Raw genomic sequence first — 23918 nt, 5'->3', positions numbered from 1 at the left:
CAACAAGGTTACTTCATAAAAGGCTACTCCTTCTGAAAATGTTAATTGTCTTTTCATATCCACTCTGGCAGCTGGCTCGGTCCATTTCTGTCAGGTGTGGAAAGACAGCACAGGCAGCATCAGTGGTGTCATTCTTGAATGACTGCTCTTTTTAACTGTTTTCTATAATTTCCCTTACACTAAACCTCCCGTAGGCAACCGCCTCCCTCTGGGTTCTTATTCTTTCCTGTGTGCTCCGGCAGTGTGGCAGATGGGCTGGGAGATGCTGTAACCGAGGGACCTTCCTTCATGGCATGGTCTAGCCTCGAAACAGGGCGGAGACAGAGTGGACAGGGTAGCAGGAAGAACAAACAGGGGTCTGAGGTGATTTCTGCATTTCCAACTTAGGTACCCAGCTCATCTGGATACAGCCCACAAAGGGCAAACCGAAGCAGGGTGGGGTGTCACCTCACCAGGGAAGCACAAGGGGCTGGGGAACTCCCTTCCCAGCCAAGGGAAGCCATGAGGGACTGTGCAATGAGGGATGGTGCTATCTGGCCAAGCTACTGTGCTTTTCCCATGGTCTTCACAACCTGCAGACCAGGAGACTCCCTCGGGTGCATACACCAACAGGGCCCTGGGTTTCAAGCACAAAACTGGGAGGCCATTCGGGCAGACACCAAGCCAGCCGCAGGAGTTTTTATTCATACCCCAGTGATGCCTGGAATGCCAGTTAGACAGAACCATTCACTCCCCTGGAAAGGGAGGTGAAGCCAGGGAGCCAAGTAGTCTAGCTCAGCAGATCCCACTCCCCACAGAGCCCAGCAAGCTAAGAACCACTGGCTTGAAATTCTCACTACCAGCACAGCAGTCTGAAGTCAACCTGGGATGCTTGAGCTTGGTTGGGGGAGCAGTGCCTGTCATTACTGAGGCTTGAGTAGGCAGTTTTCCTCTCACAGGGTAAACAAAGCCACTGGGAAGTTTGAATTGGGCAGAGCCCACTACAAAGCCGCTGTAGCCAGACTGCCTCTCTAGATTCCTCCTCTCTGGGCAGGACATCTCTGAAAGAAAGGCAGCAGCCCCAGTCAAGGGACTGTAGATAAGATTCCCATCTCCTTGGGACAGAGCACCTAAGGGAAAGGGTAGCTGGGGGCACGGCTTCAGCAGATTTAAATGTTCTTGCCTGCTGTCTCTGAAGAGAGTAGTGGATATCCTAGCAGAGCGTTTGAGCTCTGCTAAGAAATTGACTGCCTCCTCAAGTGGGTCCCTGACCTCTCTGCCTCTTGACTGGGAGACACCTCCCAGCAGAGGTCAACAGATATCTCATACAGGAGAGCTCCAGCTGGCATCTGGCAGGTGCCCCTCTAGGACAAAGCTTCCAGAGGAAGGAATAGGCAGCAATCTTTGCTGTTCTGCAGCCTCTGCTGGTGATACCCAGGCAAACAGGGTCTGGAGTGGACCTCCAACAAACTCTACCAGACATGCAGTAGGGGAGGCCTGACTGTTAGAAGGAAAACCAACAAACAGAAAGGAACAGCATCAACATCAACAAAAAATATGTCCACACAAACACACCATCTGAAGGTCAACAATATCAAAGATCAAAGGTAGATTAATCCACAAAGATGAGGACAAACAAGTGCAAAAATGCTAAAAAATGCCAAAAGCCAGAATGCCTCTTCTCCTCCAAAGGATCACAACTCCTCATCAGCAAGGGAACAACACTGGATGGAGAATGAGTTTGATGATATGACAGAAGTAGGCTTCAGAAGGTAGGTAATAAAATCCTCTGAGCTAAAGGAGCATTTCTAGCCCAATGCAAGGAAGCTAAGAACCTTGAAAAAAGGTTAGGGGAACTGCTAACTAAAATAACCAGTTTAGAGAAGAATACAAATGACCTGATGAAGCTGAAAAACAGCACAAGAAGTTCATGAAACATATAAAAGTATCGATAGCTGAATCAATCAAGCAAAAGAAAGGATATCAGAGATTGAAGATCAACTTACTGAAATAAACATAAAGGAAAGATTAGAGAAAAAAGTATGAAAAGGAACGAACAAAGTTTCCAATAAATATGGTACTATGTGAAAAGACCAAACCTGCCTTTGATTGGCGTACCTGAAAGTGATGGGGAGAGTGGAACAGAGTTGGAAAACACTCTTCAGGAGACTATGCAGGAGAACTTCCCCAACCTAGCAAGACAGGCCAACATTCAAATTGAGATACTCCCTGAGAAGAACAACTCCAAGACACAAAATCATCAGATTCACCTAGGTTGAAATGAAGGAAAAAATGTTAGGTGCAGCCAGAGAAAGGTCATGTTACCCACAAAGAGAAACCCATCAGACTAACAGCAGCTCTCCCTGCAGAAACCCTACAAGCCAAAAAAGAGTGGGTTCCAATATTTAACATTCTTAAAGAAGAGAATTTTCAACCCAGAACTTCACATCCAGCCGAACTAAGCTTAATAAGCGAAGGAGAAATAAAATCCATTACAGACAAGCAAATGCTGAGAGATTTTGTCAAGACCAGGCCTGCCTTACAAGAGCTCCTGAAGGCAGCACTAAACATGGAAAGGAAAAACCAATACCAGCCACTGCAAAACCACACCAAAATGTAAAGACTATCAACACTATGAAGAAACTGCATCAATTAACAGGCAAAATAACCAGCTAGCATCATAATGACAGGATCAAATTCACACATAAAAATATTAACCTTAAATGTAAATAAGCTAAATGACCCAATTAAAAGACACAGACTGGCAAATTGGATAAAGAGTCAAGACCCCCCTGTGTGCTGTATTCAGGAGACCCATCTCACATGCAAAGAAACACACAGGCTCAAAATAAAGGGATAGAGGAATATTTACCAGAGCGAACAATCCTAAATATATATGCACCCGATACAGGAGCACCCAGATACATAAAGCAAGTTCTTAATGACCTACAAAGAGATTTAGACTCCCATACAATAATAGCAGGAGACTTTAACACCCCACTGTCAATGCTAGACAGATCAATGAGCCAGAACATTAACAAGGATACTCAGGACTTGAACTCAGTTCTGGACCAAGCGGACCTAATAGACATCTACAGAACTCTCTACCACGCATCAACAGAAGATATATTCCTCTCAGCACCACATTGCACTTATTCTAAAATTGACCATATAATTGAAAGTAAAACACTCCCCAGCAAATGCAAAAGAACGGAAATCATAACAAACAGTCCCTCAGACGACAGTGCAATCAAATTAGAACTCATGATTAAGAAACTCATTAAAAACCACACAACTACATGGAAACTGAACATCCTACTCCTGATTGACTACTGGGTAAATAATGAAATTAAGGCAGAAATAAATAAGTTCTTTGAAACCAATGAGAACAAAGACACAACGTACCAGAATCTCTGGGACAGAGCTAAAGCAGTGTTCAGAGGAAAATTTATAGCATTATATGCCCACAGTGGAAAGCAAGAAAGATCTAAAATTGACACCTTAACATCACAGTTAAAAGAACTAGAGAAGCAAGAACAAATTCAAAAGCTAGCAGAAGACAAGAAACAACTAAGAGCAGAACTGAAGGAGATAGAGACAAGAGAAACCCTTCAAAAAAAAAAAAAAATCAATGAATCCAGGAGCTGGTTTTTTGAAAAGATTAACAAAATAGATAGACCACTAGCCACAATAATAAAGAAGAAAAGAGAGAAGAATCATATAGACACAATTAAAAAATGATAAAGGGGATAACACCATTGCTTCCACAGAAATACAAACTACCATCAGAGAATACTATAAATACTTCTATGCAAATAAACTAGAAAATCTAGAAGAAATGGATAAATTCCTGAACACATAAACCCTACCAAGACTAAACCAGGAAGAAGTAAAATCCCTAAACAGATCAATAACAAGTTCTGATTGAGGCAGTAATTAATAGCCTACCAAAAAAAAAAAAAAAAGCCCAGGACCTGATGGATTCACAGCCGAATTATACCAGAGGTACAAAGAGGAGTAGTACCATACCTTTCGAAACTATTGCAAACAATAGAAAAAGAGGGACTCCTCCCTAACTCATTTTATGAGGCCAGCATTATCCTGATACCAAAACCTGGCAGAGAAACAACTAAAAACAAAAATTTCAGGCCAATATCCCTGATGAACATTAATAAGAAGATCCTCAATAAAATACTGGCAAACTGAATCCAGCAGCACATCAAAAGCCTTATCCACCACAATAAAGTCAGCTTCATCCCTGGGATGCAAAGCTGGTTCAATATATACAAATCAATAAACAGAATCCATCACATAAACAGAACCAATGACAAAAATCATGATTATTTCAAAAGATGCAGAAAAGGCCTTCAATAAAATTCAACACCCCCTCATGCTAAAAACTCCCAATAAATTAAGTATTGATGGAACGTATCTCAAAATAGTAGGAGCTATTTATGACAAACCCCCAGCCAATATCATACTGAATGAGCAAAAGCTGGAAGCATTCCCTTTGAAAACCAGCACAAGACAAGGATGCCCTCTCCTCTCTCACCACTCCTATTAAACATAGTATTTGAAGTTCTGTTCAGGACAATCAGGGAAGAGAAAGAAATAAAGGGTATCTGAATAGGAAGAGAGGAAGTTAAATTGTCTCTGTTTGCAGATGACATGATTGTATATTTAGAAAAATCCATCTTCTCAGCCCAAAATCTCCTTTAGATGATAAGCAACTTCAGCAAAGTCTCAGGATACAAAATCAATGTGCAAAAATCACAAGCATTCCTATACACCAGTAACAGACAAACAGAGAGCCAAATCACGAGCAAACTCTCATTCACAATTGCTACAAACAGAATAAAATACCTAGGAATACAAATAACAGAGGACGTGAAGAACCTCTTCAAGGAGAACTACAAACCACTGCTTAGGGAAATAAGAGAGCACACAATGAGATGGAAAAACATTTCATGCTCATGGTTGGTAAGAATCAATATCATGAGCCGGGCACGGTGGCTCAAGCCTGTAATCCCAGCACTTTGGGAGGCTGAGGTGGGTGGATCACGAGGTCGAGAGATGGAGAACATCCCGGTCAACATGGTGAAACCCCGTCTCTACTAAAAATACAAAAAATTAGCTGGGCATGATGGTGCGTACCTGTAATCCCAGCTACTCAGGAGGCTGAGGCAGGAGAATTGCCTGAACCCAGGAGGCGGAGGTTGCGGTGAGCTGAGATCGCGCCATTGCACTCCAGCCTGGGTAACAAGAGTGAAACTCCGTCTCAAAAAAAAAAAAAAAAATTAATTAAAAAAAAAGAATCAATATCATGAAAATGGCCATAGTGCCCAAAGTAATTTATAGATTCAATGCTATCTCCATCAAGCTACCAGTGACCTTCTTTACAAAACTGGAAAAAACCACCTTAAACTTCATATGGAACAAAGAGCCCACATAGCCAAGACAATACTAAGCAAAAACAACAAAGCTGGAGGCATCATGCTACTTGACTTCAAACTATACTACAAAGCTATAGTAATCAAAACAGCATAGTACTGGTACCAAAACAGAGATACAGACCAATGGAACAGAACAGAGGCCTTGGAAGTAACACCACACATCTACAACCATCTGATCTTTGACAAACCTAACAAAAACAAGTAATGGGGAAAGGATCCCCTATTTAATAAATGGTGTTGGGAAAACTGGCTAGCTATATGCAGAAAGCTGAAACTGGACCCCTCCTTTACACCGTATACAAAAATTAACTCAAGATGGATTAAAGATTTAAACATAAGAACTAACACCATAAAAACCCTAGAAGAAAACCTAGGCAGTATCATTCAGGACACAGGCACAGGCAAGGACTTCATCACTAAAACACCAAAAGTAATGGCAACAAAAGCCAAAATAGACAAATGGGATCTAATTAAACTTAAGAGCTTCTGCACAGCAAAAGAAACAATCATTAGAGTAAACTGGCAAGCCACAGAATGGGAAAAAATGTCAGCAATCTACCCATCTGACATAGGGCTAATATCCAGAATCTACAAAGAACTAAAATATACAAGAAAAAAACAAACAACCCCATCATAAAATGGGCAAAAGATATGAACACTTTCCAAAAGAAGACATTTATGTGGCCAAGAAACATGAAAAAATGCTTATCATCACTGGTCATTAGAGAAATGCAAATCAAAACCACATTCAGATACCATCTCACGCCAGTTAGGGTGACGATCATTAAAAAGTGGAGACAACAGATGCTGGAGATGATGTGGAGAAACAGGAACACTTTTACACTGTTGGTGGGAGTGTAAATTAGTTCAAAAATTGTGGAAGACAGTGTAGTAGTTCCTCAAGGATCTAGAAGTAGAAATACCATTTGACCCAGCAATCCCATTACTGGGCATATACCCAAAGGATTATAAATCGTTCTATAAAGACACATGCATGCATGTTTATTATAGCCCTGTTCACAATAGCAATGAGTTGGCACCAACCCAAATGCCCATCAGTGATAGACTGGATAAAGAAAATGTGGCATATATACACGATGGAATACTATGCAGCCATAAAAAAGGACGAGTTCATGTCCTTTGCAGGGACAGAGCTGAAGCTGAAAACCATCATTCTCAGCAAACTAACACAGGAACAGAAAACCAAACACTGCATATTCTCACTCATAAGTGGGAGCTGAATAATGAGAACACATCATACACTGGGGCCTGTCAGTGGGTGGAGGCCTAGGGGAGGGATAGCATTAGGAGAATACCTAATGTAGGTGATGGATTGATGGGTCCAGTAAACCACCATGGCATGTGTATACCTATGTAACAAACCTTCACATTCTGTACATGTATCCCACAACTTAAAGTAAAAATTTTTTAAAAGGAGCAAAAGTTCATATTTGGCTTACAGAGCCACTCCCCCAAAACAACAAAATGTGCAAAAGACCTGAGCAGGTGCATCCCAAAAGGGACTATCCACACGGCCAGTTTGCATATGAAAAGGTGCTCAGCCTCCCCAGTCAACAGGAACATGTAAATAAAAACCATAATGAGACACTACTTACTATACATTACCCATATGCCCTTGAGTAAAAAGACTGACAATACTAAGTGCTGATAAGAATGCAGAGAAATAAATCTCTCATAGATTGCTGGAGGGACAGAAAGTGTACAATCACTTCAGTCATCTGTTTGGCACCATCCACTAGATTGTATGCACACCTTATGGCCTAGGAGTTCCATTCTTAAGTATGTATCCACCAGGAATACATCAACCAATTTCTGAGACAGTGCAGGGACTGGGCTTAGCTTCAGCTCACCCCCACTACAGCATTATTTCTTGCATTCCCACTGATCACAAAACCCACACCACTACATCACCGACATACCTGAAGTCACACAAAGAAAATAACCACATTGTTTTTCTGTACTCTCATAATGTTTAAAAGAATAAAAGAATGTTTAATTCTTTTACTTACGGAATTCCAGAAACTAACCCTAGGAAATCCAAAATATCCAACCAAAATTGCCAATGTCCCACCTCAGGAAGGAATGCTAAACAACTGATGTACAGCCTTGCTGCCACCGACCAGAACACCAGCTAGCTCATTACTCAAGACAACCATCGTCAGCAGATAAGCTGACCCACATCCCCTACCCCTCACTTGCTCTACCCAGCCCAGCCCACATTCCCTACCTTGATATCAATTCCTTCTTAATAAAAAAATCCCTACAAGCTCATTTCAGGGAGTCAGTCAGAGAATCCTCCCTCTCCTGTGCTTCCTCCCTCATGCCTGGGCATAAGCTCCAATAAAGCCTTGTTGGGAAAACTCTTTTGGCCTCATGACAATTTCTATTGCACCGAGAGCCCAAGAACCTGCGGCCAGTAACACTCTAAGCAAAGAAAAAGGTCCCCTTTCCTGCAGGAGATGCAGCTTTGCATGCAGCCATACGTTTGGTGGGTGGAGTGCAGACTGTTTTTCAGTTGCATTTGCCTCTCTGTCTGGGTGCCTTTGGGCAGTGCCCAGATATCAAACCCTCCCTGGCAGCCTTGCCTAGGAGAACAGAAAGATGATAATTACACACCTATCGGCCTACCAAGCACAGGCACACATAGAACATGTACTGGCACAGGGATACTACTGCCTGGGGCCGGATGTTGGTTGATGTCCCTTACCGCATAACCCTGTGTCTTTTTCTGGCACCATTTCAGTAGAGCATTGCGCTTGGAACCGCCATATTCCCGGGCCAAGGCCGCCAGAGGGTCTTTTCTTTCCACACTGGTTAGAAAAAAGGGCACGTAGTTAGGAGAAGATGCTAATATTTAGAATCCTCAAATATACAAAACATAAATACCTACTAGAAAAGCAGAAGTCTACTAGCCGAATTAGTCACATTACTATTTTATATCTCACTGTATAAAATAAAAATTAAATTGTGCTTCCTATCATAAATCTAAGGAGAGTTGTGTTACATTTTGTTTTAAAATCCATCTGTTGCTCATCCATCTAGTCTTCTCTTTGTTTACTTAAGTACAATATTATTTGAATTAAAGATACCTAAACAAAACACACCCTACATCTTGCAAGACTAAACCAGTATCTAAATAACATGTAACAGGTAGATTGTCTGGGAGCAGTGGCTCACATCTATAATCCCAGAACTTTAGGAGCCAAGGCAGGAAGATTGCTTCAGCCCAGGAGTTCAAGACCAGCCTGAGCAACATAGTGAAACCCCATCTTTAAAAAAATAAAAAATAAAATAATTAGCCGAGCATAATGGTGTGCACCTGTAATTACAGCTACTCAGGAGGCTAAGGCAGGAGGATTGCTTGAGACCAGGAGTTTAGGGTTGTAGTGCACTATGATTGTGCCACCTCACTATAGCTTGGGCAACAGAGCAAGACCCCATCTCCAAAAAATAAAATTTTAAAGGTAGATTGGAAGGGCATATTAAAAACACCAGCTATCCTGCCATTGTTTATCTCAATAACATAAATGTAAAATTGAAACAAGAATTTTACTAATTTAACTTTTCATTATGAAAGGTAAAATATCAATTATGAATAGCATATTCATATACACATAGCCTTTTGTATGCATTTCTGGCATAAAGAAAAGGGCAATTCAAAATAGCACTAATTCTGGTCCTTAAAACCTCTTTCAATTACATGAATTGCTTGTACGTATTTAAACAGGACAATATGTAATATCTGGGGCTCTACATTACACCTCCAAAACACACAACTTCATCTATTTGGATTCAAATAAATGTTATACCCAAAGGTGTAACAAGACCTGAACTAATTCAGACTTTCATAAATCCTTCTATGATATCCATATTTGTAATTATAATATTTATTAAAAAGCTATTACTCCTAAAGTAGCCAATTTTGTATATTGATACATCTACTCAATTCTTAAGTTTTACTAAGTGAAATACTATGTGTGTTGCACAATGCAAGGGGCTGGAAGAGATACCAGAATGTAAGCTGAACATTTACTGTCCACTAAATTATAGCATAAATGGAGACAATGGCATGTACTGTGCAACACTGTTCCACACTGCAAAGCAGTACAGAAACTAAACGCCCAAAACAGTGTAGACACCAAAGTCAGAGAAGGGATATCTCAATGTGCCAGTTATTAGGTACAACTTCATGAAAGGTTTGACCTTGAAGGAGAAGCAGTATTTACAGTATGAAAGGACAAAAGAAAAATGGTTCAGGCTAAAACCTTATACACAAAGACTTGCAATCAGAAATCCTCATGTGACATTACAAAGGCAGGGACTAAAACAGGCTCAGGTGGAGGGAGGAACAGAGCCATTCTGGAAGGTGGGTGGGGTGGTGCTAAGTTGTGAGGCATCTAGAAGACCAGGATTAGGAGTGTGGATGACAGAGTCATGCGAGATTTTTGTGAGATCTGCAGCAGGTTGTGCTCAGTGCTTCAGAAGATTAACCAACACAGAGAAGCAGGGAAGACATAAGAAAGAGAAGCAGCAGCTCAAAGAGGCTTGCTGTGGCCTGGATGACCAGGTGCACTGAAAAGGGAGGAGGTGACAGAGGTGTGGAAGCAAAGACCAGTTCTTAGTGACCACTCTGCTGGTCGTGCCATCCTCTCCCTCTGCCAACCCCTCCTTCACATCCTTGTGAAAGTCCTTCTTAAACACTGATTTCAAAATGCCTCTATAATCTTTACATGCCACTGTTTTCTGATGAATCCTTAAAATGCAGGTCCAATCTTACTGTACAATCTCAAAATCTGAAACAAAATCCCACAAACTTGGTGGTTCCCCAGTGCTTTACCAAAATAATGCATAAACCTCTTCCTTAGCAAGGAAGATTAATTACAATATGGCTCCAACCTGCCTTCCAGCTGGAATGTCCTAGTCACCTATCCATCGACCCAACAAATACTGACAGGGAGCTTGTTATGCATATGTATGGCAGGGTCCCTGCCCTCAGGAAGCACACAGTCTAGTCCAGACACACAATACCACCCACATTCCCTGAACACTGCTCCACAGCATGCTTGTAATGGTACCTTTAGAGCCCTTGGCAGAAATGCCACTTCTCTCTAGACTTCTTGATCCAACTAACAACCTCTCAAGACTTTGCTTATGCAGTATTGTTTTTTACAGCCCTTAATTCCATTTTGCATACTACTGCTGTCCAGTGTCCTCCTTTTAGACTCACCAAGGGCAGGCACAGTGTCTTAGTCATGTTCATGCAGGAATTATTTGTAGAAGTAAATTGGTCATGGGGACAAACAGCAAGAATAAAAGGTGATCAGCCCGATGTTTTTCTGATTTCTTATTGTTTCAAACATGATACCTGAGTTTGCTTTGTGGTTTCCATGCCCTGGTGGAAGAGCTCAGCAGTCTCGTGTCCCCAAAGCCCAGAGATGGGGGTCTGCTCAGTGACTCCAGTGAAGGACTCTTACGGAGGTGGGGGTCCGGCTTCAGGGCCTCAGTCCTTCCCTTTAGAATATCTGTGGGAACAACCACATAATCACCCATTCCTGAAGCACCAGCTCTTGACTGCCATCATATTTCTTCTCAAATATAATACAGTTCTCATTTTATCCTCAAGTACAAACATAAATATAGTTTCTGAAGTAATAAAAATGCAATAGGGATGTGGATTCTCCTGGCAGGACCATGACATCATTTATAGGCTCTAGCGCCGGATTAACCTCTTGTTCAAAAATTACTGTGAACTTCAAGACGATGTCATCAGAGTATTACACCAAGCACGTGCTCTTCTAAGGGCCTTGTGCAAGTGCCAACAAAGCCAGCCCTGTCCCCAGGTAATATCTTTTGTTTTAATTGACAGACATCTGAGAGTGGCAGAAAAATGCCTTATATGATCAGATCACAGGCAAACAAGAAGCTGGTAACCAAAAAAAACTGTTTTACAACAGAAAAGACCATTCTAGCCACAGGGTCTGGCTTGCCAAAAAAGAAGTAAAAATCATTCTTTCAAGGCTCCTTTCTGCTGTCATATTAGTCTGCGTCAAAACAGGTAATGAAATGGACTGAATCCTCCAGATGATATTCCTTTTTCTTTTTCTCTTTTAGAGACAGGGTCTTGCTGTGTTGCCCAGGCTGGAGTTGGACTCGACCTCCTATAGCAATCTTCTGCCTCAGCCTCCCAAGTAGCTGAGACTACAGAAGAGTGTACCACCATGTCTAGCCAGATGATATTTCCTAAAGGATCATAAAAGAATGGAACAGAAGAAACTTTTCAAGGTTGTCTAGTTTATATTTATAGAGGCAACTGGAGCTCAGAGAATTAAGTGCCTTGTTCAAAGCTACACAGCAGGCCAGGGACCAGGATGACCCCACAGTTGTCCCTATGACCTGCGAATAGTCACAGAAGAAAACAATCCTTCTACAGCTCACAGCCTCAATTAGGGGCAGTAAAGTTGGGAGTGAGGCTAGTCAGCTCTAAATAGCAGAGAAAACCAGTATTTATATCACTAAAGAGAACAACAAGAACAGCACATTAATCTTTGGTTTCTGCAGCTTCCAATGACCTCAATGTTGACAAGCAATTTCTGGAGATTGCCAGAAGCAAGTAATTGTCACTGCGATCCTTAGCTGTAATAACAGTAAATAGAATCATCCAAGCAGACAGGTGCCTGGTGGGGGCAAAGTAGGGAGGGCTGTCAATGAGGTATTAACTTCAGAGCAATAGCTGTTGTGGTTTCAAGTTCAGTATGTATCTTGCCAACTAAAATAATGGTTTCTTGGACAGTCATGGTGGCTTATGCCTATAATCCCAGTGCTTTGGGAGGCCAAGGCAGGTGGACTGCTTGAGGCCAGGAGTTCAAGGCCAGCCTGGACAAATTTGTAAGACCCTGTCTCTACCCCCTCAAAATTTTTTTGTAATTAGCCAGACATGGTGACATGCACCTCTAGTCCCGGCCACTTGAAAGCTGAAGCAGGAGGATCACTTGAGACCAGAAGTTTGAGGCTGTAGTGAGCTATGATAATGCCATGGCACTCCCGCCTATGTGAGAGCAAGACTGTCTCAAAGAAAACCAAAAAGAATGGTGTCTCTACACAACAGGGAACATTAAGGTTAGTGGAACAGAGAAGACAAATATTATCTACCAAAGGCTTACCTAGTACACTTAAAAAACAGTTGAGATGGTAAATGTTATATTGTGTCTTTTAGTCACAATTTAAAAAAAATCCCACACTTAGCACTCTGCATATAATCTAGTTATTCCCTCTTCTGTGCTACACAGTGGCGACTGTAAGCCAAGTGGGCTTCCTGCTCTGCTTTGGCCTCCTCCACTCTCCTCCCAGCACAGGACACTCAGGCCTGGTCTCCTGCAGCGTAGACTCTCTCATTTCTCTACCTCCACTAAACTCCATCTGTTTGTTCTTACACTCTTGACTTTACACTGGCCTTTGGTTTTCATTTCCTCCTGCTGGGAAGTCATTATCATGACTTGGAGTCCCACATAAACTATCATCACTTCTTTAGAAAGCTATCACTCAGTGCAATCACCAGCCTCAGCACCAAGAAGCACATGGGAGAAAGAATCAGGAGACTTCCTGGCAGGAGAGCCACCCAAAATCACTGCAGCCTTAATAAGTCACTCAATCTCTGTAGGGCTTGAATCTCTCCCATGTAAAATTCAAGGAATGGACTGAGATTATCTTCAAATTCTCAAGTGTCAGTGTTTACCCACTCTAAAATCTTTATTTAATTCCATCAAAAAGCAAAGAAAACTGTTCAGAGGGGAAAGTTCCTTTACAGAAACAACTATTTTAAGAACAAGCCAGTTTGTTCTTGACCAAGATCTAAAGGAAGTACAGTTGTAGAAATTTTATTTTATGCTTAGAAACCAAAGGATTTCTGTCCATGTGATGCAGACTTTTGGCTTTCTATCCTTCCTACCGGCACCCACCCATAAACAGTTCATTTAGTGTTCTTTTTTACTTTTTTTTTTTTTTTTTTTTTTTGAGACGGGGTTTTGCTCTTGTTACCCAGGCTGGAGTGCAATGGCACGATCTCGGTTCACTGCAACCTCCGCCCCCTGGGTTCAAGCAATTCTCCTGCCTCAGCCTCCCTAGTAGCTGGGACTACAGGCGTGCGCCACCATGCCCAGCTAATTTTTGTATTATTAGTAGAGACGGGGTTTCACCATGTTGACCAGGATGGTCTCGATCTCTTGACCTCGTGATCCACCCGCCTCGGCCTCCCAAAGTGCTGCGATTACAGGCTTGAGTCACCGCGCCTGGCTCTTTTTTACTTTTTTATTTCCTAACAGTGACGGTATAGACACATACATAGGTTCTAAGGCCCAAATTCTGGACAACCTGAACTTCCCACTAGGCTCAAGTGCTGTTGTCCTTTTAGTTCTGGGCAGGTAAACTGGGTCAGCAAAGAAGAACAGGTGAGATGTGCACAGCAAACACTTCCACAGCACTCACCATGAGCCCAGCATGTTCTAGGCACTTTAATGTGCTAACTCAATCCTTGATATGATCCACTGAGGTGGACAGGATTATTTCCATTTTAGAGATGAGGAGACAAAAGCACAGAGAGGTGGGGTGATGGGGCCAAAGCCAGGCTGAGCAGCAGTGATGAGACTCAAACCCACATGTCCCTGTTTCTGGGTCCCCTCTTGACGGCTGCTTCACATCAGCCTGTGACACAGGAGATGTAGTGCAAACCCAAATGTGATGATGGGTGGGGACTACTGAATGCAACCTCCACGTTACAACCAAAATTTGAGTTAAAACAAAACAAACAAACAAAAATACACAAACACACACACACACACACACACACACACACACACACACACACGGTGTACCAACAGGAAGCGGACTGCACCAAAAGACAAATACCTTTAAAGAGGTAACTTTTGAGAACTGCAGAAGTAGAAGACAAATTCAAAATCAGGTAAGATTTTTCCCCTTAAATTAGTTACTTTTGAAAGATTAGAAAATACGCTCTTGAGATTCACTTAAAAAACAACCAGCTAGGCACAGTGGCTCACACCTATAATCCCAGCACTGTGGGAGGCTGAGGCAGGAGGATCAGTTGAGGCCAGGAGTTTGAGACCAGACTGGGCAACAAAGCAAGACCACGTCTCTAAAAAAAGAAAAAAAAAAACCCAGCAAAGTTGGGCCTGTCTCCCTAGCACAAGGGCACTGAGAAGTGCAGCTGGCAGGAGACAGACACTTTCTCCTTTCATCAGCTGCACTGCTGCATCTAACATCCATGACACATAAATTATTTGGGGGTTGAAATCACCTGCAAGAAATGCCACTGATTATTTTTCTAGGCTCAGTTTCACGCAAAGAAATGAAGAAAAGTTAACTGCATGGAAAGATAAGTAAACAGATCTTCATGTTTACATAATTTACCTGAGAGAGGAAGGTCAGGAAGGTCCAAGCGTTGAGTCACCCCTCTGCTGGCTGGCCGCACACTGCTATAAGTTGAATGCCTCTGTAAAAAGCAGGGGAACACCAGCATGGTGAGCTCATAACGTCAAGAATAGAACAAACACAGGTATGTGTGTGCGTGCATGGGTGGGTGTGAAATAGTTCTTAAACACAGTGGAATAAGCAGGGGGGTTTATAATTAACCCATTTATTTGAACAGGCAATACATGCAAATAGACACCATCCTCAAAAGCAATAAAAAGGACAAATAGCAAAGAGAAAGTCTCCTTTTCCTTCCCATCCCCTAGTTCTTCTCTTCAAGGGTAATCATTATTCATTGGCTTTGTGAGTATCTTTCCTGTAATGTTCTACGTATATTCAAGGACGTGTGTAAAAGTATTTTTTTAACTGCCAATAGGTATATATGAAAAGATACTCGACATCACTAATCAAGGAAATGCAAACCAAAACTACAGTGACATGCCACCTCACATCTATTAGGAAGGCCATCATCAAAAAAAAAAAAAAAAAAAAAAAAAAAAATCACAAATGTTGCTGAGGAGGTGGAGAAAATGAAACTCCTGTGTACTGTAGGTGGGAATGTACAATGGTGCAGCCATTACGGAAGAGTATGGAGGATTCCTCGAAAAATTAAAAATAGTACTACCAAATGATTCAGCAATGCCACTTCTAGGTATATATCCAAGAAAATTGAAAACAGGATCTCAAAAAGATATTTGTACCCTCATGTTCATTGCAGCATGATTCACAACTGCCAAGAGGTGGAAGCAACGTAAGTGTGCACCAGCAGATGAATGCATGAAGAAAATGTGGTATACAATATATGATGGAGTACTATTCAGCCTTAAAAAAGAAGGAAATCCTTGGCCGGGTGCGGTGGCTCAAGCCTGTAATCCTAGCACTTTGGGAGGCCAAGGTGGGTGGATCACGAGGTCGAGAGATCGAGACCATCCTGGTCAACGTGGTGAAACCCCGTCTCTACTAAAAATACAAAAAATTAGCTGGGCATGGTGGCGCGTGCCTGTAGTCCCAGCTACTCAGGAGGCTGAGGCAGGAGAATTGCTTGAACCCAGGAGGCGGAGGTTGCGGTGAGCCGACATCGCGCCATTGCACTCCAGCCTGGGTAACAAGAGCGACATTCTGTCTCAAAAAAAAAAAAAGAAGGAAATCCTGTCCCATGCTACAATATAAATGAGTATTGGAGACATTATGCTAAGTGAAATACTCCAGTCACTGAAGGACAAGAGCGGCATAACTCCATGTTCATTAGGAATCTAAAGTAGTCAAAATCACAAAAGCAGACAGTGGAGTGACAGCTCCTAGAGGCCTCAGAGAGGGGAAGTGGGAGTTGTTCCATGCGTACAGAGTCTCAGCCAGGCAAGACAAAAAAGTTCTAGAGGACAGAATTATGGCAACAACAGATACTGGGCAGGGCCAGAGGAGGGAGAAGCAAGGATTGAAAAACTGTTGGGTACTATGCTCACTACTTGGATGATGGGATCAGTCATACACCAAACCTTAGTATCCTACAATATATCCATTTAACAAATCTGCACATGTACATTCTGAATTTGAAATAAAAGTTCAAATTATTAAAAAAAAATTCTAGAAACCTGCCATACAATATAGTGCTTCTAATTGATAATATTTAAAAATTTGTTAAGAGGGTAGATTCCATGTTGTATTTTTTTACTGCCATTTAAAAATGCATTTCAGACTGCAAGTAAGCATGACATTATTCAAGGAAAACCCTTGGGAAAAAAAAACAAAAAACCTCTGTTTTTCTAAAAACACAAATGTTACAGTATTACATTTTTTTGTGTACCGATTTGTTTCTTTCACTTACTGTATCTTGGATGTCACTCTCTACCTACCATCACCCACCACGTTGGCAGCTTCCCATGAGAGGTGCCACAAGAGGCCAAGCACATGGCTCTGGGGCCACATGGCACCACTCACCTGTGAGACTCTGGGTTACTTCATTCTCTGTGCCTTATTTTATCTGTAAAATGGCAATGATACTAAAAGTACTTACCACAGAGAGTTATGGGAGGATTAAATGAGTTAAATCCAGTTAGAACAATCAAAACACAGCCCAACACATGGTAAGCATTCAGTAGATCTTAGCTATTTTCATTACCATAATTTATTTTAGTGATTCTCTATTGATACTGATATTAGTATAAGGAACAATACTGCAATGAACATCCTGGTACATTTGTCTGTGCAGGGCCATTCTGAGGCTTTCCAGAACATTCTTTCTCTTAGAGGCTCTACTTCATATCACTTTTTTTTTTTTTTTTTTGAGACAAGAGTTTCACACTGTCACCCAGGCAGTGGTGCGATCTTGGCCCACTGCAATTTCTGCCTCCTGGGTTCAAGCAATTCTCCTGCCTCAGCTTCCCGAGTAGCTGGGACTATAGGCATATGCCACCACACCCGGCTAGTTTTTGTATTTTTTGTAGAGACAGGGTTTCACCATGTTGGCCAGGATGGTCTCCATCTCCTGACCTCATGATCCGCCCACCTCGGCCTCCCAAAGTGCTGGGATTACATGCGTGAGCTACCATGCCTGGCCTACTTTGTATCACATTAGACACAATACCATGTTCCCACATTCCACAAAAATATAATGGTTGTGGTATACAGTTTTCAAAAGCAGTTTTAATTTTGCTTTTGAAGTTGGCTGAACAAAAGTAACAATATGGGGCATTCCTATCCCATTCACAATCTTGTGGCAGTATTTTACCATTAAGCATTACGTTTGCTGTAAATATATAATAGAGACCTTTTATCATATTAAAGAATTTCCCTTCTATTCCTAGTTTTTAAAGAATTTCCATCAAGAAAGATATTAATCTTAAATACATTTTCCTGCCACCTACTAAAATGCCTTTTTTTTTTTTTTTTTGAGACAGAATCTTGCTCTGTCACCTTGGAGTGCAGTGTCACGATCTCAGATCACTGCAGCTTCCGCCTCCTGGGTTCAAGCGACTCTCCTGCCTCCCAAGTAGCTGAGGTTACAGGGGTGTGCCACCACATCCAGCTAATTTTTGTATTTTTTCTAGAGATGGGGTTTCACCATGGTGATAAGACTGGTCTTGAACTCCTGGCCTCCAGCGATCCGCCTACCTTGGCCTCCCAAAGTGCCAGGATTACAGGTGTGAGCCACTGCACCCAGCCGACCATATTCTTTTTACACCTTTGTTAATGTGGTGAATTCCTGTGGTTGGCTTCAATAGTTAAAATCACCTTGCATTCCTGGAATAAACCCAACGTGACATGATCTTTTTCATGTATTTCTGAATAAGGTTTTCCAAGATTTTCTTCAGGATTTTTGCAAAGAGGTTCATGAGAAAGACTGACCTTTTAATTTTCTGTCTAATAATGTTCTTGCAAGTATTAGGGATCAAAGTTATGCTAACCTCTTTTCTAGTCTCTGAATTTACTAAGGAAGATGTTATTTCCTCCTTAAATGTTTGAGAGGTTTCATGGTGAAGCCATGAGGACCTGGCATTTCTTTTAAAGAAAAGATATAAATTATAGATGATTGAGATTTCCTACTTTTTCCTATGTAAGTTCAGTAAGTTACATTTTCCTAAGATTTTGACCATTACATCAATATTTTCTAATTTATAGCACAAGCTAGTAATCTATAATATTCTCTTTCTTTTGCTTTAATAATTATAAGATCTTTAGTGATATACCCATTTAAAAATTCCTGATACAGGTAATTTATGCATTAGCTTTTTCAGATGTTTTGAATTTTAATAGTCCTTTAAAGAACAAACTCCGCCGGGCGCGGTGGCTCAAGCCTGTAATCCCAGCACTTTGGGAGGCCGAGGCGGGTGGATCACGAGGTCGAGAGATCGAGACCATCCTGGTCAACATGGTGAAACCCCGTCTCTACTAAAAATACAAAAAAATTAGGTGGGCATGGTGGCACGTGCCTGTAATCCCAGCTACTCAGGAGGCTGAGGCAGGAGAATTGCCTGAACCCAGGAGGCGGAGGTTGCGGTGAGCCGAGATTGCGCCATTGCACTCCAGCCTGGGTAACAAGAGCGAAACTCCGTCTCAAAAAAAAAAAAAAAAAAAAAAAGAACAAACTCCATGCAGAACTCCTTTAAATAGTCTTTTCACTGTAAGTATCCTAGTAAAACAAAAATCTGGTTTTGTCAGACTGAAAGCATCTGTCTTTTGTGTTCACCTTTGAAGGGTATTTTCACCAGGTACAGCATTTTGAAGGTTATTTTTACCAGGTAAAGGAAAGCGGATGTTTTCTTTCAGCATTTTGCAGATACCACTGCATTGTCTTCAGGGCTTCCATCATTTTTGTTGAGAAGAAAGATGTCAGTTTTGCTCTTGATCCTTTGACACTGAGGTGTCTTTTTTCTTTTGTGTGCTTTTAGGATGCTTTAATATCCAGCAGTTTTAACTTAATGTGTCTAGGTGGTTTTCTTTTTTTTTTTTTTTTTTTTTAATTTTTATTTATTTATTTATTTTTTTGAGACAGAGTTTCGCTCTTGTTACCCAGGCTGGAGTGCAATGGCGCGATCTCGGCTCACCGCAACCTCCGCCTCCTGGGTTCAGGCAATTCTCCTGCCTCAGCCTCCTGAGTAGCTGGGATTACAGGCACGTGCCACCACGCCCAGCTAATTTTTTGTATTTTTAGTAGAGATAGGGTTTCACCATGTTGACCAGGATGGTCTCGATCTCTTGACCTCGTGATCCACCCGCCTCAGCCTCCCAAAGTGCTGGGATTACAGGTGTGAGCCACCGTGCCCGGCCCAGTCTAGGTGGTTTTCTTTGTACTTATTTCACTTGGAGTTCATACTGTTTCTTGAATGTGGGCTTGACATCTTTTACCAGTTTTGGAAATTCTTGGTCATTATGCCTTCCAATATTGCTTCTGCCCTCTACCCACCTTTTGGGGACTCCAATTACACATGAGACCATCTCGCTCCATCCCATATGTTTCTTATGTCCTTTTCTCTATTTCCTATCCTTTTTCTCTGTGCTTCAGTTCTGATGTTTCTAGTGACTTGTCTTCAGTTCTTTAAGCCTCTCTTGAAATCTCTAATGGATTCTTTTATTACAGATTGTGGTTTTCTGTCGAAATTCTCCACCTTGTCCCTTATTTTGTATTAATTTGACTGTATTAATCTTTTTTGTTTTAGGGTCTATGTCTAATAATATCAATATCTAAATCTTCTGTGTCTGTTTCCATTGCCTATTTTTCTCTTGGGTTTTCATCATTTGGGTTCAAGCAATTCTCCTGCCTCAGCCTCCTGAGCAGCACCACCATGCCCAGCTAATTTTGTATTTTTAGTAGAGACAAAGTTTCACTACATTGACCAGGCTGATCTCAAACTCCTGACCTTGTGATCTGCCCACCTTGGCCTCCCAAAGTGCTGGGATTACAGGAGTGAGCCACCGTGCCCAGCCATATCTGGTATTTGTAAAAGTTACTACACAACATTGTAAGTTTTAAAATGTGATTATGATTTAAGGATCTAGATGATGTAATTGTCTGCCAGAGAGTATTTACTTCTGCTTCCAGAAGGCAGTTAAGATAGGGGAAGAACATCTAAATCCAAACCCATGTTATCACAGGTTTTAAAACTGAACAAACGAAAGACTTGCTTAAGATACTTAGGAAGAATATTTTCATAATCGAATAGCTAGAAAGACATTTTAAGGCAGGAAACAAAACAAAATCTTAAAAGAAAACACAACACAAAAATGTAAAATTTCTCTTCAGTAAAAGATAACTATTAATATAAATAACATTAAAAGGTAACAAAGATAATAAAATTACATATGAAAAATGCACAATATATCAAGATTTCTTACAAACTAGAAAAAGACTAACACTTCAAAAGAAAACCAGGCCAAGTATGCAAGTTTCCATACAGACATACAAAAGATAAATGGCCTATGAACATATGAAGAAGTGCTTAATCTTACTGATAAAGTAAAGCTAGATATTATTGTTCATTTACTTAATCTTCAAACTTTATAAACAGTGTCAAAATTCTGGGAAAATAGTACTGTGAGTGGGAGGGCAAACTGAAGGGCAATGCGTCTATCAAGTTTCTCAACATGCTGGAACAGGTCAAATACGTTTCCTTTTCTAGGACTCCATTTTCCTTTACTAGGAATCAATTTGTAGAAGATCTCAAGAAGGGCTTACTCAACTCCACCCTCATCTCTTTGTAGGGTGACTTACTGAATTATAAGGGACTAGGAAGCTAAAGGATATATATACTAGCCAAACTCCTTTAAAGCTTGGCTCATCAAATGGCCTAGCTTCTGTCAAACAGGCCCCCTCTCAGAGCATCTGGAAGGTGCAAGGGAGTGTAAGATCCATTCTGCAGCTTCTCCTGGCAAGCATCACTGGAAAGGCATTAGCTGCTCTTCGGCAGGCGAGCAGAGGTTCTGGGGTCTGTTCCACTGTTTTCTGGGCACTATGAGGCAGGCACAGAGCCTGCTTTGCTGGCATGGACTGCGCCTGTGGCACTGTTGTCCTGAGGCTGATCCTTGATCTTGGGCAGCAGTAGCAGTCCTGGGTAAGCACCTAGAGACAGAAGCTCCTTTAATAGGCCAACTTTCAGATGCTCTGGGAACCTTTCCTGGATGGAAGCTCAGTGCAGTCTAGAGCTTTCTCCAGCCCTCTCAGTACCAAAAGCCCTGTATTAAATTCCTTTCTGCTTAACAACTGATCTCCTGGTTTTAACTAGAGATCTCTGATATTTGCAAATGAATCTTGATATACCCTTTTTTAAAAAGTAGCCCTTTATGTAGTCAAAAATTTGAATAGGGATCTTCACTGTAATGTTTTTTGTAATAAGTTAAACCTGAAAAAACCTAAGGTCTATCATAGAAGAGTAGCTAAATAAATCACCACATATTATGTAACCTTTTATAAAAAGAATTGTTTCTCCAAATATTAAAATTTGAAGATATCTCTGACATGTTATTCATTCAACAAATATTTATTGAACTTCTACTATAATGTGGCCATGTGCCGCCCAGTGTTATAGACAAGAGATATAACAGCAAGCAAAATGAACACAAATCTCTGACCTCATGAAGCCTATATTCTGACGAAAAAGTGAGGTTAAGTATTGGAATAATGCATAGTGTAATCCAATTTACAAAACACACAGTCTACACACAGACACATACACACACACTACTATGTGTAAAGAAAACCATCTAGTGGGATACAGAGCAAACCATAAGCAGTGATTATTTCTGGGGCTCATCTACCTGCATTGGAGAGACAGCTGCTGCTGGAGCAGTCCTCACTGGTATCCCACTTAGGGGACTTCTGGGGGTCTTATGGACAGAAATATTCTGTCCAGCTCCACCTGCCAAGAAAAAACATGGGAACATTTATATGTTGTTCCACTTCAAAATAGCTGATAGTTTCTGATTTCTCACTACTTTTTTTGGTGGCTTCAGGAGTATCCCTGTTTAGTGAAATATTTACTCTATTATCCTTTTCTTCTCTGGTCTAGAGCTGAATTGGGGAAACAAGAAAGGAGGAGTTAGCTGAGTGGAGGTCAGTCTTAGATATAGGATAGCTGAGCAAAAAGAAAATGTGTAAATAATGAGGTGCCTAGGAAAGGAAAAAAAAGAAAAGTTCTTGTACAAATTATTACTGCTAATTCATTTCCAGTCTTCACAGACATGAATGCCTTTCATGTCTTTGAATATGTAGAGTCTAGTCTTAATCTAATTTAGGTGCAAACAATTATAGCAGAGACAACCAGGTACATCCTAGAATTAACTTTTACTACAGTCTCCCAATACAATGGCATGATTGTTGCAGTCTGGGGAAGACAGATATTGTTACTGGAGAGAGATACACATTCTGTTTCTTCTATTGCTATGTTTGTGTATGAAGTATAGATATATATCCTCATATAGGAAGATAAGCATGACTAAAGGGGAATTGTGAGTCCATCAGACAATATCAGGAAAAGCTGGGAACACACCTAGATCAGGAGTGACAAGTTAGCACAGGTGCTCATGTACAAGACCAGGGAGAAAAATGTCTAGCAGGTTGCAAGATGAGGATGGCCGGGGGATTACAAGAGGGCCAAGTGCACAGATGTGATGTCTCGTTTCCTAGGAGATGAAGTCTCTAGCTGACCTTTATGATTCTCATGAGATGGGAAAAAGGCTAATAGTAGTGGCCTGAATTTAATGGCTATGAGAGGCAGAAAAGAAAGGTAGCAAGGCAGGAACTGGAGGGACAGAAGAGGTAGAGAGGAAGAGGCTGCATTTGTGTTATTCATGGACCAGGCTCTCCATCGGTGCCTCCCCGGAGCCTCAGTTAGGCTCCTGCATGCAGTGGCTGCATGTGGTAGGACCTGGAAAGCGCCCTTGTGGTTGTAACAACATAGGGCAGGGTGTAGCAGAGAGAGTAGACATATCAAATCTTGGGCCAAAATTTGAATTTGGAGCTTTGCTTATAGAAAAAATGATTAAATACCTGGGCGTCCCAAGTCAAATGACTTGATAAGTGACTTAACGGTGGTTGCGGACTCGGGGGGTGTTGGAGATGTTCTGTTAACACAGACACCAGGCCACCGGCCAGCAGCATCGACCTCGGAGGACTCCAGCTCTTCATCCACAGGTCTGCACAGCAAAGAGCAAATCGGATTGAAAAGGTGGAGGACATCCCCATGGGAGAAAAAGACACAGGAAAATAGAACTGATGTGAAGAAAATAAAGGAAGCTGGAAGGGAATTCTAAATTTAACATCCTGTTTTCTCTACCACTGCGCATCTTTAGAAAATAATGTAGGCATTGCTCTCAATTTTTAGAAGAGCTGTTTTCTTGGGAAATGGTCAGAATATTTTTATATGTAGAGTAACTTATGGCTACTCTGCAAACTGCATTTTTTTGTGGAAAAAAAAAGCAAATGTTATTGATCATATTTATTTCTCTTAATGTCAATGGTGAATGCAATGGATTGGCTTGCTGACATGT

General features: G+C 41.4%; 1 protein-coding gene across 10 annotated transcripts in view; it reads right to left on the bottom strand.

Annotated features, from left to right (window-relative positions):
- The window catches only part of SPECC1 (sperm antigen with calponin homology and coiled-coil domains 1), a 326271-nt gene that overhangs the window by 61801 nt on the left and 240552 nt on the right, over positions 1 to 23918 (bottom strand). For 8 of the 10 annotated variants that reach the window (XM_039476154.2, XM_074388311.1, XM_074388314.1 and 5 more), the window contains 5 exons: positions 23419 to 23564; positions 22188 to 22288; positions 14877 to 14958; positions 10819 to 10975; positions 8161 to 8263 (listed from right to left, as the gene is read on the bottom strand). In XM_039476154.2, the coding sequence (XP_039332088.1) occupies positions 8161 to 8263; positions 10819 to 10975; positions 14877 to 14958; positions 22188 to 22288; positions 23419 to 23564 (589 nt within the window). Of the gene's footprint in view, positions 1 to 8160; positions 8264 to 10818; positions 10976 to 14876; positions 14959 to 17184; positions 21493 to 22187; positions 22289 to 23418; positions 23565 to 23918 lie in introns of those variants that run through there. The other 2 variants (XM_074388315.1, XM_074388318.1) reach the window with 2 other exon arrangements.

The sequence above is a fragment of the Saimiri boliviensis genome, chromosome 17 (genome assembly GCF_048565385.1).
Source record: "Saimiri boliviensis isolate mSaiBol1 chromosome 17, mSaiBol1.pri, whole genome shotgun sequence".
NCBI classification, from domain to species: domain Eukaryota; kingdom Metazoa; phylum Chordata; class Mammalia; order Primates; family Cebidae; genus Saimiri; species Saimiri boliviensis.
This window is presented reverse-complemented; position numbering and strand designations above follow the sequence as displayed.